The sequence below is a fragment of the Aethina tumida genome, chromosome 5, assembly GCF_024364675.1.
Source record: "Aethina tumida isolate Nest 87 chromosome 5, icAetTumi1.1, whole genome shotgun sequence".
NCBI lineage: Eukaryota > Metazoa > Arthropoda > Insecta > Coleoptera > Nitidulidae > Aethina > Aethina tumida.
Window position 1 is genome coordinate 14,596,521 of NC_065439.1, and position 21,236 is coordinate 14,617,756.

A 21,236-nucleotide genomic window follows, 5' to 3' on the forward strand; every position below is an offset into this window, starting at 1 on the left:
AAATGACATTAATAAATTAATAGAAAGCATGGTATGTTGAATTCGTTCTTGTGTTGCTGCTAGGCATGGTCTGATCATTAGATTAGTAAAAACCTATTATTTTTTCTTGAAATCTAATTTAATCTAAAATTTATTTTATGAGAAATTCACATTTTTGTTGTTTTCTCTATATAAAATTTGTTTTAATGATTTCGTCTATAGTTTTGTTTTTTTCCAAATGGTTGTGTGTATTTAATATTATGCAATAATATAATAATAATAATAAGTAGAGTACCAAATTTTAACGAAATTTGACCATTGGTTTTATGTGCTTTATTTTCTGTCATTGTGCTGGGGGAGCCAATAAAAGTGGTCGATTTTTTTCTATGTAAAATAAATAGGAAGTAAATTTAATTACAATTAAATGTATGCAATATATTAGTTATTAATTTTGTACTTACCTATTATATTTTTTCGTATGTATAGCTAATATTATGTTATCTATGGCGGAGAGTCAATGAGACAAAAAAAATTTCGGTAATATTCTTTATTGAACTCGTTCTAGTAATACTTATAGAACTAACAAAACTGAATATCTATTTAGAAAAGATTTCACATACTTTGTGCATTTCGTATATTACATAAATAATAAAGTTACATCTAAATAATTTACATCGATTTTTTTTACAGTTATATACAAACATCTGTACAAAATATTTACAAAAAACACTGGGGGAGGGGGGAGAGAATTAAATGCATCGGGGATGGTTCCACTGAATAATTGATTTAATTTTTTGTACTATCCGGCCTAAAATGTTTTCGAATTGTCGTGGAGTGACCCCGAAAAATTAAATGGTTAATTTATAGACCTCGATAATAATTTGATTTTGGTGCGACCCGGCGTATGAAACTCCGATAACCCATAATAATTTATTGCCACAGCAAAACGATAATTTTAATTAATTTAACCAAACCTATTAAATGATTTTAAATTAATTTCTTATTTGTTGTGGAACGATGAGTTCATTGCTAAATTTGTACGCGAAGTGAAAATAACATAACATTTACTAATTTCGTATTAATTGGATACGATAGTGGATCGGGGTCCGAGTCCGAGTCCGTCTCTGGCGTTGGCGAACAAATAAAACAACTCATTAATTAAATTTCTCCACAGAAGACACTTTATGAGGTATAAATAAAATTTATAATTGAGTTTGTAGAGGAGAATGATGATTTTGTTCTTTTTCGTTTGGCAGGCTTAATAGGTGGCTGTCATTTATAAGCGCTGAATTACATTTGCCAAAACGAAAAAACAGAATGGGACATAATTACATGACACATGTGCCCAACATAATTCTCAGTCCGCCGTTTGATATTTTCTATAAATAAGATTTAATAAATCTCCACTAAACTGCCAACTAATAACCATAAAATTGCTATTAAAATTGGTGGCCAACGAAAACGAAAATATTCACTCCGGGCAACGTTTAACACAAATAAAATCAATGGAAATTACGCGTAAATTAACCGATGGAATTATTAATTATTATGGGAGCAAAGATTCGAGGGGTCAATTCTAATCTTAAACTTTAACCATTATTCATGTCGCTCACGGACATGTTTGTGACTTATTCAAAAATGTGAACTATTTTACTAAATTTGGCACGTGAAAAAATAACATGAGATCAGACATATATATTTTTTTAAAAAATAACAACTAACCTATTCATTAGTTACACTGATCCCTTAAAATTAATAAGATTCATAAATAAATAATAATTAATGTATCTACCTTTTTATACAAACATCATCACAATTCATTATTTATAAGTACGGACACTCGCCCATAATATTGCAGCCGGTCGTCGATGCCCGAGGGAAAACATTAGGACATCCGCGGACTGGGCGATCGCAGTTCACCTTGCGGGGAGGCGATGTGGGGCGGCGGCTGCGGCATCAGCCCCAACGGCATGGGCGGTCTGGCGCCCAGGATCGAAGCCAGGGGATGCGCACCGGGCGGGAAGTAGCCCTGCAGGGCCGGATGGGGGTAGAGGGCGTGGGGATGGCGCGACAGCGAGGCCATTTTCAGCTTCTCCAGCTCGGCCTCCTGCAGTCGTTTCGCCTTCGCCCGTCTGTTCTGGAACCAGATCTTCACCTGGAAAACAAGAAGTTATTTTAGCTAATATTGCATACAAGAACTATTTTAATTGGGATTTTGGCAAATTCTATAAAATTATCTTCTTAAAAAGTAATTTATGGATGTTTTTTTCCTTAATAGGGACTTAATTGAGTAGTTACTACAGCACTTTAAATAAAAACATGAAATAAGTAAACAAGATATCAGATGCTTAGTAATTTTTTTGTAGAATAAATTGGAATTTTGGTTATTTAAAAAGAGTTACTGAATACTTTCTTCCTAAAAAATATTTGGCAGATTCAGATGTATAGTTATTAAATAGAGACGTAAAACAAGAAAAATAAGGTACCATAGTTTAATTTGCTAGTATTATTTGCAGAACTAATTGAAATTTTAGTAAATTCTATCAGTATCTTTAAAAAATAGTCTCTGGATGTTTTCTTCCTAAATAGAAATTTAGTTATGTGGTTATTACATACTTAATTAGAGATATAAAACAAAGGAAGCAAAATATTGTTGTTTATGTTGATAATATGTCTTATAGAACTAATTGGGATTTTGGCAAATTCTTTTAACTTCTTTAAAAAGTAAATTTTGAATGTTTTCTTCCTTAATAGAGACTTAATTGAGTACTTTTTACATTCTTTAGTAGAGATTTATCACAACAAAAACAAGAGATCACTAATTTTAACTAATTTTTCTTGTTCTGTTAATTGTTGTATGGGCAAATTCTATCATGTTAGTTAAAAAGTATTTTATAGATACTTTTTTTCCAAAAAGATATTTAGCAGATTCAGTTGTGTAGTTATTAAATAGAGATGTATAGCAAGAAAAGCAGAGTATCATTGTTAATTTTGCTAATATTATTTGCACAACTAATTGAAGTTTGGTAAATTTTATCAATATTTTTAAAAAATAGTCTCTGGATGTTTTCTTCCTAAATAGAAATTTAGTTATGTGGTTATTACATACTTAATTAGAGACATAAAACAAAGTAAACAAAATATTGTTGTTTATTTTGCTAATATATCTTGTAAAACTAATTGGGATTTTGGCAAATTTTTTTAGCTTCTTTAAAAAGTAATTTATGAATGTTTACTTCTTTAATAGAGACTTAGTTAAGTAGTTTTTACATTACTTAAGTAGAGATTTAAAACAAGAAAAACAAGGGATCACTACTTCTAACTAATTTTCCTTGTACAGTTAATTCGTGTAGAGGCAAATTATATCAGGTTAGTTAAAAAGTATTTTATAGATACTGTTTTCTTCCTTAATAGACACAGTTGAGTAGTTTTTACATTCTTAAGTAGAGATTAAAAACAAGAAAATCATAAGATCACTAATTTTAACTAATTTTCCTTGTGCAGTTAATTGGTATATGGCCAAATTCTATCGGGTTATTTAAAAAGTACTTTATAGATACTTTTTTTCTAAAAAGAGATTTAGCAGATTCAGTTATGTAGTTATTAATTAGAGATGTAAAACAAGAAAAGCAAGGTATCATTGTTTATTTTACTAATATTATTTGCATGACTAATTGAAATTTTGGTAAATTCTATCAGTATCTTCAAAAAATAGTCTCTGTATGTTTTCTTCCTAAATAGAAATTTAGTTATGTGGTTATTACATACTTAATTAAAGATATAAAACAAAGTAAGCAAAATATTGTTATTGATTTTGCTAATATATCTTGTACAACTAATTGGGATTTTGGCAAATTCTTTTAACTTCTTTAAAAAGTAATTTATGAATGTTTTCTTCTTTAATAGAGACTTAGTTAAGTAGTTCTTACATTATTTAAGTAGAGATTCAAAACAAGAAAAACAAGAGATCACTAATTTTAACAAATTTTCCTTGCACAGTTAATTGGTATATGGGCAAAATATATCAGGTTAGTTAAAAAGTATTTTATAGATACTCGTTTCTTCCTTAGTAGAGACAGTTTAGTAGTTTTTACATTTTTAAGTAGAGATTAAAAACAAGAAAACCATGAGATTTGTGCAGTTAATTGGTATATGGGCAAATTCTACCAGGTTATTTAAAAAGTTTTTATAGATACTAAATTCCTAAAATGAGATTTAGCAGATTCAGATGTGTAGTTATTAAATAGAGACGTAGGACAAGAAAAACAAAGTATCATTATTTATTTTGCTAATGTTATTTGTAGAACTAATTGAAATATTGGTAAATTCTATTAGCTTCTTTAAAAAACAGTCTCTGGATGTTTTCTTTCTAAACAGAAATTTAGTTATGTGGTTATCACATACTTAATTAGAGATATAAAACAAATGAAGCAAAATATTGTTGTTTATTTTGCTAATATATCTTGTACAACTAATTGGAATTTTGGCCAATTCTTTTAGCTTCTTTACAAAGTAATTTTTTCCTTAATAGAGACTTAGTTAAGTAGTTTTTACATTACTTAAGTAGAGATTTAAAACAAGAAAAACAAGATATCATTGATTTTAATTAATTTGCTTTGTACATTTAATTGGTAGATGGGCAAATTCTATCAGGTAAGTTACAAAGTATTTTATAGATACTTTCATCCTAAAAAAAGATTTATTTTATTTGTTTATGTAGTTATTAACACACAAAACGAGAGGTCCCTGTTTTTCCAAGTATTGCTGCAAAAATAATTGGTATTTTGGCAAAATTTACAAGTTTCTTTTAACAAGTAGTTGATGGAGATGTCTTCTCCCTAAATTGAGATTTAGTTGCGTAGTTATTACAGTGCATACTTAAACTGAGACTTTCATAATTTAGTAGACCCGCCGTCACCAGACGAGCCAGTCAATTAACTATCAAACAAAGATAATTTGAATATGGTAATCATTGCCACTTTGAATTTTATCGCCGATTCCTTAATTATTAATTATTCCCATTGTTAATGACAACTCAACAAAATTATGTCACCTTTAATTAAAATTATCTACAAACAAATCGCGGACGCTAATTACTGGCAGCATTAACGACTTTTAAAGATAATTAACATGTATATAGAAAATTCCCTGACGCAAAAAAAACGCCGTTTCAATTAAGCCGATGTTCGCATTTTTTTTCCGACGTTATTAAGCCATTCCCGGCGGTTCGATCCTCAAGGAAATGGACGAAGGGAAGATGAGAGTATGCGGTAATTAACGAATTTACCTAATTAGCGCCGTAATTAGTGCGTCAGATAAAGAAATATTCATAAAGTGGTGAAGAGGAAGTGCGCTTAGTCTTCACATCGGATAAGTGTTTTGTTAAATAAAATATTTCGAAAGATTCAGATAACGACGGCGGCCAATTTGTTTGTGAACTTTATCTGGGAACGAAACCAAGGAGAAAGACTTCAAGTGTTCAAAAAGTGAAACGATTAATCCTCACCTGCGTCTCGGTCAGTCGTAACGAACTGGAGAACTCGGCCCTTTCGGCGATGCTCAAGTACTGTTTGTCCCGGAACTTCTTCTCCAGCGCCAGGAGCTGTTGCGTCGTGAACGGCGTCCGCGGCTTCCTGTTCGGCTTGTGCTTCCTCAGGTTGCACTTGATTTTGGGCGGGTCCCCGTTGGCGTCCACTGCAATCAAACCGTCAATCAATCGTCTGACGAGTCGCCGATGGTGGAACGGGCACACAACTGGCAATGTGCGACATAAATTGTGACATTCTCATAATGGCTGAGGGATTTTTTTATTTTTTTTATTTTTTTTTAATTTGTTTCGTCGTCTTCACGAACAGGATATTGCAATATGAGGGCAATTAGTCCGTTATGAACCGTACGACTTGGCACATTTGTTTTATATTTTGCACTCGGTTGTGAGGAGGTTGCATTCATAAAACGGTGGCTGACGGTTTTTTATTGGCCAGGCGGAAGATCATTAAATTGGTTAATTTTAGACGCTTAATTGCCGGGAGTTTTTTTATCGTACGGTGATATTTTGTATTCTGGTGAGGAACACGCATTAATTAATTATAAAGAACAAGTTTATTGTTTTGGTGGTGTTCGTCTTTGATTAATAAGATATAAATCATTGTGGCAATAATCAGATATCGATAATTAATTCAGTAATTACTATGGTATAATTAATTTTATGATTTATTGCTTTTCGAATAGTTTATTAGGATAATATATCACGTGTAATATATTATCAGGGGAATCAATCAGTAAATAATACAAACAATTCGGGAAATTAGTGTTTTAATTTCGTTTTTAATTCAGGAAGTTTTGCTCACAACGTTCACACGTTGATTGTATCAGCAGGAATCGAATAAATCATCAACAATTAAAAAAACCGCATGATCACAGTTTGTGATCAATTAACGGTTGGAAAGCCGATATTAAAAATGAAAAATCTAGTTATAACAGTGTAAGAAGTTGCAATTAACAGGCAATTAAGAACTAATTAGTGATAGGAAATATAAGACTATTCATGTGCCAGTTTTTTTACGAGCCGATTTTATGACCAAGGACAGTTGGATTATAATAATTTGTTGATCCGTTTAAATTAATTGGGTTGTTTAATCGTCCGCTAATTTATGATTTATATACAGCGTGCGCCCGAAAGTTTTGGTCGCCGTGTTTAGTTTTGGCGACGGAATTAATCGATTCCGAGAATGTTGTAATTCTTTAATTGCCTATTAAGCAAAATCTTTCGACCTCTGTGGAGAAAAAGCTCACAGCCTCCCAGTCTCGGCCTATAAAAACTTTCTTGCCTTAATCAATTAATTTAAATGGATAAAACAATAAAATTTTATTATTATACAATAAACATTCTGTAACTTTAAGGTATTTTAACTAATTATGGTTCCAAAGGAAGTATGTTAATGGCTGAAGCCGTCTGTATAAATTAGCATCATGTTTATTAAATAGTAATTAATTAAGATAATTTTAACACATTTCGATATAGTGAAAAACGCACTGCATAATTAGCAATAACAGGCAAACTATCAGTTGAGGATTGAATATCTTTTTGCCAGCACCAAGTTTTAATATTCGAAAAAAGTCTGGAAATATTTACATGTGGATGCCACACACATACACACTCACACATTTGGCTAGCGCATTATTACATTATTAAATTTTCTGGTGAAAAAAACACTTTAGATGTGAGATTTGTGATAAGATTCGAACCTATTTTTGTCTGAGAATTTACATCGTGAATGGTATTCAAATTTTTGGGTAAGGCGAAATTATTTAAATGTATGTAAATAGATATTAAATTGTTTTAATTGTCGGACATTTAAATTCTCAATTCAATGTCACGTAATGTAATTTGTGTAGTAAATTTGTCGAATTTTGTAAAAAACGTGTGGGAAGCCCGAGGTGAAATATTTTTCGGCGTTTTATTTTGTTTTAATGGTAAATAACTTCATAAAATATGCGTGTGGGCGAAAGCCAAATAATTTTTGATATTTGTGTCAATTCGAATGAGTATTCCCGGAATTTATTATATCTTGATTGTAACCAATTAATCGTCGTTCATTAAGAGAATCTCTGTTCATTTTTAAGTAACTGTAATATTTTGGAATTTTTATAAGGGGTAATAAATATTTTAATTGTCGTGGCTTAATGTGTGTTAATTGGCAAAAATAGCTTGGCGATAAAATTACACACAATTTTGTCAAAAAAATGTTTAATTGTAAAACGTGTAGACGACTAATTTATTGTTAAATTGGCAATTAATCAACGTTTTAATTAACATTACCTACGTATTTCTTAATGGGAAAAATACTTCAATAATATACACACAAACTTATATGTGTATTCACTGTTGAAAAAAAAAATAGTCCTGAATAAAAAAACGAAAGTTTTTTTTGAAGTGAAAACGTTTTCACGTCATCGACATGCTCATAAATGGCGCACGCGCAGTGTGCTGTGCGCCTCATACACTTTTTGTATGGGTGAAATCTCGTGTGTTCGCGTCACCGACATGCTTTTAGCAGTATATCTGTAGCTATACACAGCTATAACGTGTAGTGTTGTGTATGTCTTATAAGTGAAATTAAATGTATATATAATACTGTGCACTGTTGAAACAGTGTTTTTGTTTAATTATTATTTGAATGGCCGTGACCAATGATCGAAAACTCAGTACTACAAAATATAAAACGACAATCGATGCCGTTTTTAAGTACAAAATGTCTAAGTATTGTTGAAATTAATTATGATTCAAAATAATGTTAAAAATCAACTACATTGAAATTTAAGTAAATACAAATATTATCCATAAATAATATGATGGTATATTAATTGATATTAGAATTGAATTGTATTTATATTTTGTTATGATCTTGTACAGTCCGTAATATATTTCAATAATAAAAAACTATATAAACATGCATATAATTGTTGCTCAGAGTGTCAATAGATGTGAAAACCAGATTGATGTTGATAATAATTAAAAGTTTTTTTTTTCTATCGGCAGCCTCTATTTTTTTTTTTTTTTTTTGATAAAATATTGATTTAAATACATAGTTTGATAGAAGACAAATTATTGGCTCAAAAGAGGTAAAACATTTGTTTGAATCGCTGTTGGTATTCTTGAGAAGTATGGACTGAAGAAGGTCCTGAATGGGATTTAGAAAGGAATGAAATTGTCTTCAGTTTCTGTGTTGAGGAATCTGTACATAGAACTCCTGGAGTTATGGTTTGAGGTTACTTTGGAGAGTTACTTCATTCAAGATTTCTGAAGTTGGGAACCCTAAAAATAGACCCAGGAGATGTTGTGGTAGAGTCATCACAGAAGATCAGGACTGTTTTTAGCTCAAATATCAAAAGAGATCCCACAACATCTCATCTCAAGCTTCAAAGCCATCCTGTACAAGGTACAGGTGTTAGGAAAAGATTAATCTAATAGAAGTTAAGGGTTCCACAACCACCAACGCAAAATTTGTTATAATGATTTTGTCTATAGATTTGTAGTAAAATTGGTTTAGATAAACAGCTTTTTATTTCACAAATATTTTTTGTCTAATAAAACACTGTTTCTTTAATTACTGGGATTCCATATAAGTTTGGTTGTTTGTATTTATGAAACATATTTAATGGTGAACCATATTTGTGTTTGTCAATTAAATAACTGCATCATTTAATTTATAGTGGAATTCGCAATTTAACAAGTTCTTAGATAAAGCTTACCACATACATCAATTAAATTCGAATTAGCGTAATAACAACTCCATATATAATAATTACTTACTAATTTTGTTTTAATTTATTAAACCATATATGGATAATAAATCCGCAACGAGAATACAGTAATCTCATAATTAATTACCAGTTACATGCGTACCATTTAAAACGTCTTGCTCAAGTAAATACGTGAAACGAAAAATTTTCAGAAAGATTCCAATCTCAAATCATAAATACGCGTCCATCTGTCCGTTTTAGAAGCAGATGGTGATAATTCAAGATACAGGATTTGATATTCATACGTCGTAAACTTACATATAAATTCGGTACTAATTAAATTTGATCAGCACCGGAAACGCTAACAAACAAAAACATCGGCGCTATTTAATTAAAACTCGTCGACGGCCTAAAACCCACCAACAATGACATAAAGGCATTTCGAACCACCCGATTTTAATTAATGGTAACCTGCTAGTCGGGAAAGCACGTTAATAATCAGAAATTAAGTTTTATTAGGACAAACGAGGACCGGATTCTGTTGCGCGACACACACGGAATCACCGTTCGATTCCGCCAAGCGGTCCGACGTTTGTTTATCGAACGCTCTCGCGGTGTTTAAATAATACCCGTGTAAATGAGTTAATCTGATTTTGCCATTGTTCGGTTCGTACAATTGTTGGTGTTTTTTTTTTTGTGTGCGTGGTGCGCATAAAAAACCACCCTGTGAATGGTCACCGTTTGTCCGGGCGGACATTTGCAATTTTAATGAGACGAATTAACAATTCCCAACAGCTAATTAAAAACGGAATACAAAAGAGGATGTATAAACATCATTTGTAACGTTTTTCGATTTTATTTTGTTTTTTTGTTATGGACTGTTTGTATTTCATCGGTCTCACTGGTTTGTATTAATTGCTTATTAATTGTAATATAATTGCTAGTCATGAATAATTTATCTATTTGGCTAATTAAGAAAGCAACGTTGGTTGTTTTACAAAGAATTGTACCTTGTTTAGTTTTTAAATTACAGAAGGTTAGCTAGAAAAGTTGGTGTCTCACAAAAACAAATAAAATTAAAGAAACTCATTTTTGTAATTGTAGAAGGAAGAAAATCGAGTGGTAAAAGTGATAGTACCTCTGATGTGTTTAAAGAAAATTGGAAGGCGTTTGAAGTTGAAGCAAAATGTAGATCTCAATTTTCCATAGAAACAAGAAATGGAAGAAAACCAAGGTGGTACATCTAAATCGTGTTAGTACCTAATAAAATATAATAAGTCTGTTATTATGAATAATTTTGTTTTATTAGAAAATTTCAAAGAAAGAAGATGTCGAATTATAAACATCTGCACATTGACAAAACTGATAAATGAATAAATTAAGAGAAAATATGGATGAAAAATTTTGAAACAAAAAAAATCTATCTAAAGAAAATTAGAAGATACTTGAAGTTGGGGCAAATATAAATGTTGATTGTCTATATATAGACGATGAAAAAAAAAAGACCAAGAGGGCACATTCACATCATGTATTACATGTAAAATGTAATACGATTATCATTATAAATAAATTGTCTTATTGACAAATTTTAAAGAAAGAATATCTTGGTTAAATTATAAATTATGTGTATTTTGCTTTGTTCTTGATTTATAGAAGATATATAGGAGTCCAAAACTGTCAAAACAATAAACATATAAAATTGATAAATTAAGAAAAACCTCGTAAAATGTGTACAAAGATAAAAGATGCTGCTGATGAAAACTTTGAAACAAAGAATTCTGATCTATCTAAAGAAAAAGACCATACGAAGACGTTGGGAAAAAACCAAGATAGCAGATCCACATCATTTTAGTGCATATTAAATGTAATAAGAGTGTCATTATAAATAAATTGTCTTATTGATAAATTTTAAAGAAAGTAGACGATGGTTAATTTATAAACCAGATACTTTGCTTTGTTCTTGTATTATAGAAGATATATCAGGGACGTTAGTCCAAAGTATCAAATGAATAAACAGATAAAATTGATAAATTAAGAAACATCTGTTGAAAAATGTATAAAGAGGAAAGAAGCGTATCTAAATCCAGATGCTGCTGGATGAAAACTTTGAAAAAAAGAATTCTGACTTATCTGAAGAAAATTAGAAGATATTTGAAGTTGAAGCAAAATATAACATTGAAAAAAACAAGATGGCAGATCCACATCGTTTTAGTAGCATATTAAATGTAATAAGAATGCCATTATAAATAAATTGTGTTAATGACAAATTTTAAAGAAAGAAGATGTTGGTTAAATTATACACCTGACATGTGCACTTTGTTTTGTTCTTGTACTATAGAAGGTATATCGGAGACGTTTGTCCAAAGTATCAAAAGAATAAACAGACAAAATTGATAAATTAAGAAACATCTGTTGAAATGTGTATAAAGAGGAAAGAAGCATATCTAAATCCAGATTCTGCTGGATGAAAACTTTAAAACAAAAAGGTCTGACTTATCTGAAGAAAATTAGAAGATATTTGAAATTGAAGCAAAATATAAATTTTAATTGTCCACATAAAAATGTTGAAAAAAAAAACAAGATGGCAGATCCATATCATTTTGTATCATATTAAATATAATAAGAGTACCATTATAAATAAATTATGTTATAAACAAATTTTAAAGAAAGAAGATGGTTAAATTATACACCTGACATGTGCACTTTGCTTTGTTCTTGTATTATAGATAATTAACAAATTTTAAAGAAAGAAGATGTTGGATAAATTATAATCCTGACATGTGCACTGTGCTTTGTTTTTGTATTATAGAAGATATATCGGGGATGTTAGTCCAAAGTATCAAAAGAACAAACAGACAAAATTGATAAATAAGAAACATCTGTTGAAATGTGTATAAAGAGAAAAGAAGTGTATCTAAATCCATATGCTGCTGGATGAAAACTTTGAAACAAAGAATTCTAACTTAACTGAAGAAAATTAGAAGATATTTGAAGTTGAAACAAAATATAAATTTTAATTGTCCACATAAAGATGTTGAAAAAAAAAAACCAAGATGGCAAATCCACATCGTTTTAGAAGCATATTAAATGTAATAAGAATGTCATTATAAATAAATTGTGTTAATGACAAATTTTAAAGAAAGAAGATGTTGGTTAAATTATACACCTGACATGTGCACTTTGTTTTGTTCTTGTACTATAGAAGGTATATCGGAGACGTTTGTCCAAAGTATCAAAAGAATAAACAGACAAAATTGATAAATTAAGAAACAACTGTTGAAATGTGTATAAAGAGGAAAGAAGCATATCTAAATCCAGATTCTGCTGGATGAAAACTTTAAAACAAAAAGGTCTGACTTATCTGAAGAAAATTAGAAGATATTTGAAATTGAAGCAAAATATAAATTTTAATTGTCCACATAAAAATGTTGAAAAAAAAAACAAGATGGCAGATCCATATCATTTTGTATCATATTAAATATAATAAGAGTACCATTATAAATAAATTATGTTATAAACAAATTTTAAAGAAAGAAGATGGTTAAATTATACACCTGACATGTGCACTTTGCTTTGTTCTTGTATTATAAATAATTAACAAATTTTAAAGAAAGAAGATGTTGGATAAATTATAATCCTGACATGTGCACTTTGCTTTGTTCTTGTATTATAGAAGGTATATCGGAGACGTTAGTCCAAAGTATCAAAAGAAAGTGTATATATAAAAAGATAAAATTGATGGCACACCCAAATCATATTAGTAGTTTATAAAATTAATTGTTAGTTGAATAATGATGTCTAAATATGTGTACTTTGCTTTACTCTCAAGTCATTGAAAATATATTGGAGATGTTAGTTCCAAATTATGACAAGAATAAAAAATTAATTGAACATAAAAATGAATAAAGATTGAATGAAGTACAAAGAAGACGTATTAATAGCCTATAAAAATAATATGATTGATGTCATGAATATGTCGTTTTATTGGCAAAAATTTTTAGTTGAATGATAAACAAAAGGTCAGTAAAATTATAAAAGGTTAAGATAAATTAAAAAATCATTTTTAATAACTGTTGGAAGGTAAAAAATAGTGATTCTAAACCGGAATACAGCTGCATAATGAACAATGAAACAAAGAACTCTGATGAAGATAAATATGAACCAAATATATTTTAGTTAAAGTCATTGAATGAAAAAGCAAGATGGCCCGTCCAAATTGAGTTGATTGTTTATAAAACATAATAAAATTATTAATAATAATTTGTCTCTTTATATGTAGATGTTACAAGATGTTATATCAAAAGTACTTCAACATCTAACACAAAGTACAAGTAGTCAAGTAGTTTCCATCGTTGTAGAAATATGTGCACGCATCTAATAATAACAACAAGATTCCATAAATAATCGAAAATAAATTCGTCGCAGAGATCTGCATAAATCTCGTTCGGAGACGTCTCGGATCAGCGAGACAAAAGGGCATCTGTCAACGGTTTCCCCGATCAAATCCGTCGAATCGGATTCGAATCCGTCAAGCAAGATCGCATGTCGTCGTCCCATTGTTTCTAGATTTTGATGGATTTCCGTGCGACGATAAAGGTTAATATTCGGCATATTATTATGTATGGCTCCCGAATAATGATACCATCAAATTTGTACGGCGTTGTAGTGAATAATTTTCTTATTTCGTTTCGGCTTTCGCGTATTTAAATGGGCCGGTAACATGAAATATTTATATATTTACCTGCACAAATTTGTTTTTATCTTGAATTTACATATGCTTGCATTTTTTTATTACAAATATTTTAGCGTGGCTTTTGTATTAAATAACTCCGCTCCGTTTTATTGCACCTTCTGAATATTCATTGCGCCACTTTTATTGGAACCCGCTTCATTTCTATGTTATTAAGGTAAAATAAGACATTAAATCAACGTTTATCAGCAAAGCAACATAAGTTGCGACAAGACTTTTAAATTTAAATGGCCCGCAGAAAAGATCACTTAAGAGGGAATTTAATCGTGGCATTGAGGATTAAAAGTATAAAAATCGTCATAAACCCGCTCTCATTGTCACTTTATTGGCCATTAAAGTGATAAGTTAATTCAGTTTTTAATGTCGACTAATTTATCTATTTGTATTTTTAACGAGCGCCTTTATTATGTAAACAAATCTGAAGGAAATTTACAGTGCACCATAAAATAAGCCCGTAAAATAATTTTTAATACGTACCGGCCGGCCGTTCTGACCCATATACACTGTCTTAATCAACTCGTGGAGCTGAGAATCTCCATTTGCATTTTTATGGTGGCTCAAAACGGCACCGTCTTATCTTTCCAATTAGCACCAAAATTATAAATAATTGACGAAACGGTCGAAATTGAAATGACAGCACGTTTAAATTGTGAAAGTGAAGATCGCTGATTTGTTGGTTAGATTCAATTTGGGCGCTCCTTTTTCCGCGAACCTTAACCATTAATGGAACAAATTAAAACTGTTGTCGTTAAACATTGGTTTTATTGCCTTGATTGTGTTAAAACTATAAAACGGCAATTAATTTTAACAAACTGGGAAAGACAAAAAAAGTGCATGGATTATCCTTGACCATTATAATGAGAGGTGGAGACATTGTTTTGATGGATGCCAGATTATGTAAGTGACGAAATAAATACAGAATATAGAAAACAATGTTGTTTGAGTGATCAATCAAATATTTATAGTTTGTATAGTTCTTGAAATGTAGACATAAAAGATTATAAGAATAAAAATTCTGGCATATTTAAAGAAATTTGGAAGATAATTGAATTTGAAGCTGAAATATAAATTTTAATTTTCTATCTAAAGACGTAGGAAGAAAAATCAATTAATTAAAAACTGTGAAAAATGGAATAATGTGCATCAAAACCTTTATGCAGCAGTATAAAAATTAAAGAACAAAGTGTTTCTGACATATTTAAAGAGAACTGAAAGATATTTGTAGTTGAAGCAGAAATATAAATCTTAAGTTTCCATCTAAAGGCATTGGAAGAAAAACCAAGATGATGCATCCATTGAAAACTGTAAAAAGAGAGAAAAGTGTGTCATAACCCTGATGCAGGTTTATAAAAACTAATAAACAAAGAATTCTGGCATATCTATAGAAAACTGGAAGTTATTTGAAGTTGAAGCAAAAATATAAATCTTAATTTTCTGTCTAAAGACGTTGGAAGAAAAAGCAAGATGGTGCATCAATTAAAAACTGACAAATGGATTAATGTGTATCAAAACCTTGATGCAGCAGTATAAAAATTAAAGAACAAGGAGTTCTGACATATTTAAAGAGAGCTGAAAGATATTTGGAATTGAAACAGAAATATAGATCATAATTTTCTGTCTAAAGACGTTGGTAAAAAAATCAAGATGGTGCATCAATTGAAAACTATAAAAAAAGAAAAAAGTATATCAAAACCTAATGCAGGTTTATAGAAACTAATAAACAAAGAATTCTGGCATATTTAAAGAAAACTGAAAGTTATTTGAAGTTGAAGCAAAAATATAAATCTCAATTTTCTGCCTAAAGACGTTGGAAGAAAAACCAAGAAGGTGCAACAATTGAACACTGTAAAAAATGGAATAATGTACATCAAAACTTTGATGCAGCAGTATAAAAATTAAAGAACAAAGAGTTTTGACATATTTAAAGAGAACTGAAAGATATTCGAAGTTGAAGCAGAAATATAAATCTTAAGTTTCCATCTAAAGACATTGGAAGAAAAACCAAGATGGTGTATCCATTGAAAACTGTAAAAAGAAAGAAAAGTGTGTCACATCCCTGATACAGGTTTATAGAAAACTGGAAGTTAATTGATGTTGAAGCAAAAATATAAATCTTAATTTTCTGTCTAAAGACGTTAGAATAATAAGCAAGATGTGCAACGAAACCTTGATGCAATAGTATACAAATTAAATAACAGAGTTCTGACATATTTAAAGAAAACTGAAAGATATTTGAAGTTGAAGCAGAAATATAAATCTTAATTCTCCATCTAAAGGCATTAGAAGAAAAACCAAGGTGGTGTATCCATTGAAATCTGTAAAAAGAGGAAAAGTGTATCAACATCTTGATACAGGTTTATAAAAACTAATAAAAAAAGAATTCTGGCATAGTTTCCATCTAAAGACGTCGGAAGAAACGACAAGATGGTTCAGTTATTGAACTGTGTAAAAAGAAGAAAAGATTAACACCCTGATGCAACTATGGTATATTAAAATTAAGTAATAAAGAATTCTGACATATTTAAAGAAAACTGAGAGATATTTGAAATTGAAGGAAAACTGAGATGTAGCATTTATTGCCTTGATTGTGTCAAAGCAATAAAACGGCAATTAATTTTAACAAACTCGCGTAGGCAAAAAAAGCGCATGGATATCCTTGACCATTATAATGGAGGGAAAATTTTTTGATGGACGTCAGATTATGTAAGTGGCGAAATAAAAACACTTGCGTACGTTTACGTACAAGGTGGTACACTTAGCCGCTTTTTCTTCGCAGAAAAGAAATCTTGCGAGTGGTATTTAAAATGCCATTAGAAATTAATTTAAATCAAGCGTCTTTTTTTCTCGTGAATTGCGCAATTTAAAATTACAATCGTCGCAATTTAAAAATAGTGGAATAAAATAACTATTATCCAATAAGAGCGGTGGAAAAATGCTGTAAAATATCTATTAAACAACGCTCTAATGTCCCTTACAGTTATTAATCGATAGCTTCGTATTCTGGGAAGATCAATTTCAGCGTGTTTTCTCGAAACCGATTACCGGACGTTTAATTGATTAAAAAGCGCTTGAGTGCGCTGCCATCTACAGACGTTCTAAAAAATTGATTTTCCTTCTTTATCCGCCAGTCCGCCATTATGCATTTCGAATAATAGAACTGCGGGACAAATGAACACCGGTCTTGATAGACGTTCACTTAGGCATGGATCGCTGGAAAAAGGGAACACGTAAAGACTACATATTCAATGAGTAATTACGACAAATATGCGACCATTTAAACGACCATCCAGCTTCGCTAATGTCCCTTTCATTGTTTATGTGTTCATTTCCTTTATTGCGACTCTCTTAACTGCCACGCCGGACCAGTCGATCATCGAATCCAAGATGGCGCGTCCAAATTCAGTTTTGGCTCTAGGCCGGACCACCGTGCAACGTGGTAATTTGTTAAAAAACAATCACTTTTGAATAATTACGTTGCGATGCTAAGAGAGTAACGACATGCACTTATATGGGATTGGTAGCATTGTTGGAAGATTGCGGAGAATCAATGTTTTATAGTTGTCGACGGGAACCGAGCATGAAAGACGTAAATGGATTTTTTTACAACTTCTCAGTGTCCAACTGTTGCTCCTGGAAATTGCCCATCTATTAACCCCGCACACGAAATAAAACGAACCAACGTCAAAACACTTCTTTCTTAATTAACCGGCTGCGATCTGGTTTATTTTAATATTTCCATCAACAGGACTATTATAAAGTGCTTAACATCAAAGCACTGGCTGAACGACGCATCGTAAACTACCAGCCGAGTACATCACCAAACATCTGTTCAGACGCACCGAAAAAAAAACAAACAACCAAACAACCACGAGAAAAAAAAAACGTCAAGTGATATATCCACGACGATTTTTAAAAGACACGTCTAAAAAAACCGTCCACAAATATCTCGTCGGTTACAAAAGGAGCACATATCATGTCGGAAGTTAAATAGCCAACTAAACGATCGTTAATATATATTTATTGCCGGGAGCGTTCGGGTGAATTAATAACCATCTATCACGGACCAGACAGAATGTACGGCCCCAACGTTTAAGATTCCACCACACCAAAATATCTTTCGAAAACTGATTCACACCGCAACTATTCCGAATAATCACTTTTCACGTCCATTACGGCTTAGAAAAAACCTTCACTATTTCACTGTTTCCGGTAATTGAATTGATTTTCTATTGGCAATCACCTTCGAAAGTGATTATTTTAAATGACACCTTCGGCATTTATAAGTTTAATATATACTTAAACCCTTCCAATGAATACTTACTTCATTTACTATCTGTATGATGAATAAATAATAAACATTGTTTTATTTGATTGTGTCATTTCATATTCAGTTTTACTATTAAACATTACGAGTTAATTTTTAAAGTAATAATCTGTTAAAACCGGCAAAGTTAATACCTTCATCAGCATTGTTTCATCATTTTATTATATTCAGCTTCATTAAATGTTACAGGGTAATTTTTGAAGTTGTAACCTCTAAATTAATGATTTTATTCAATATCTTCATAATTGCAAACAGTTTCAAATAATAGTTTAATATTAAAATGTACATCTGATGATTACTTAACATCATTTTATATTTGTATGAAATAAATGTTATAAAACCAGGATTTTATTTGATTGCTTCATCATTTCCATATCTAGCTATATTATTAAAAATTACAAGGTCATTTTTAAAGCAGTAATCTGGTAAAATTTGTAAAGTAATGATTATCATTAATACCTTTAATATTTGCAACAATTTAAAATATTTTGAAAGTTTAATATACGAAATATCTTTTTGATGATTACTAAACATCATTTTGTATTTGTATCCAGCTTCATTATTAAAAATTACATAGTAATTACATGGTAATTTTTAAAGTAGTAATCTGCTAAAATCTGTAAAGTAATGATTTTAATTAATATCTTCATCATTTATGACCATTAAAAATATTTTTGATGATTTTTTAACATTATTTTGTATTTGTAAGAAATAAAGGACGAGTTACAACAAGGATTTTATTTGATTGTTTCATCATTTCAAATCTAGTTTCATTGTTAAAGATTACATGGTAATTTTTAAACCAGTAATCTGGTAAAATCTGCATCTTTATCATTTATGACAATTTAAAATGTTTTTGAAGTTTAATATATACAAAAACCTTGATGATTACATAATTTTGTATTTAAATGAAATAAATGATTAGTAGTAACTAGGATTTTATTGATTATTTCATATTCAGCTATATTGTCAAAGATTACATAGTAATTTTTCAAGTAGTAATCGTAAAATCTGTAAAGTAATCATTTTAATTATTGCATTTATAACATTTTAAAATATTTTTGAAAGTTTAATATACAAAATATCTTTTTGATGATTACTTAAAATCATTTTGTGTTTGTATGAATTAAATTATGAGTTGAAATCAGTATTTTATTTGATTGTTTCATCATTTCAAATCCAGCTTCATTATTAAAGATTACATGGTAACTATTAAAGTAGTAATCTGGTAGAATCTGTAAAGTAATGACTTTAATTAATATCTGACATAGTAATTTTTAAAGCAGTAATCTGATAAAATGTGTAAAGTAATGATATTAATTAATACCTTTAACTTTAATAACAATTTTTGAAAGTTTAATATATAACAATTCTTTTTTATGATTACTTAACATCATTTTGTGTTTGTATGAAATAAATGATGAGTTATAACCAGTATTTTATTTAATTGTTTCATCATTTCAAATCCAGCTTCAATATTAAAGATTACATTGTAATTTTTAAAATAGTAATTTGGTCAAATCTATAAAGTAGTGAATTTAATTAATATCTGCATCATTTATTTAAAATATTATTGGTAATTTTATATTTAAAAAATCTTTTTGATGATTACATGGTAATTTTTAAAGTAGTAATCTGATAAAATCTATAAGTAATGATTTTAAAAAATATCTTTATCATTTATGACAATTTAAAACATTTTTGGATGTTTAATATATAAAAAACCTTTTTGATGTTTACTTTACATCATTTTCTATTTGTATGAAATAAATTATTAATAATAATTACAATTTTATTGATTATTTTATCATTTCATATTCAGCTTCATTATTAAACATTACATGGTAATTTTTGATGTAGTAATCTAATAAAATCTGTAAAGATTCTAATTAATATCTTTAACATTTATAACAATTTAAAATATTTCTAAAAGTTTAATATATAACAATTCTTTTTTATGATTACTTAACATCATTTTGTATTTATATGAAATAAATGATGAGTTTTAACCAGTATTTTATTTTATGGTTTCATCATTTCAAATCCAGCTACATTAATAAATATTACATGGTAATCTGGTAAAATCTGTAAAGTAATGGTTTTAATTAATAGCTACAGAGTGATATTTAATATAGTACTCTGGTAAAATCTGTAAAATAAATAATATCTTCGTCATTTATAACAATTTTATGATTAAATATAATATAAGAAATAAATTGCGGGTATTAAATAATGTTTACGTCAACAGAATTATTAAATATAATAGTTAAAGTAATCATCTGGTAAAATTAATACAGGAAATTAAAATTATGTATTCCTGTTATTTAATACTGTTTATATTAAAACAACATGTTCAGCGAAGCACAATATTTACATTTTACATTTTAAAAACTCATTGGTCAGTATGTTTGAGATTAAATATGCTAAGGAGTGATTTTTTCTTGTGCCAATCTACCGAAGTTATTTGGAAAAAGGGAACCGTATATAAAGAAATAATCTTGGTTTTCTCGCAACTGCCAATAAAACAAACCGAACTATCCATTTACAACAACATAATCCATTACTTTCACATAAAATTATCTTTTAATCACTCGTATCCAATAAAACAGTCACCCACACTAGAATAACATTAATAAAGTATGTCAGCAGTGACAAAGGCAATCAACTATCAAGAAACGACAATAAACTACAATAATTACAATAAATTAGTATGCGAAAACAACAAATTACGATCGATTACTTAACAAATTAAAAGTGGCGAGTGAGCTAATCAATAAGTGACCGCGAATATCGAGGCTCATTTGCACCGTGCGCATTGTGTGTAATTACTTTCGAAACGAAACTTAGCTTAACCGAAACGCGAGAAGTGCCAGAAAAATGATCCGGTTCGAAAAATAATCAATTTATACTAAATTAGTTATCCACTTAACGGCCGTA

General features: G+C 29.7%; 1 protein-coding gene across 1 annotated transcript in view; it reads right to left on the reverse strand.

Moving 5' to 3' along the window:
• Window positions 1–511: 511 nt before the first annotated feature.
• LOC109600500 (muscle segmentation homeobox) overlaps window positions 512–21,236 on the reverse strand; it is a 41,619-nt gene continuing 20,894 nt past the window's right edge. Inside the window, exons 2-3 of the mRNA XM_020016659.2 lie at window positions 5,486–5,673; window positions 512–2,134 (exon numbers count right to left, since the gene is read on the reverse strand). Coding sequence (XP_019872218.1) covers window positions 1,865–2,134; window positions 5,486–5,673 — 458 coding nt within the window. The 3' untranslated portion in view covers window positions 512–1,864. The remainder of the gene's footprint in view (window positions 2,135–5,485; window positions 5,674–21,236) is intronic.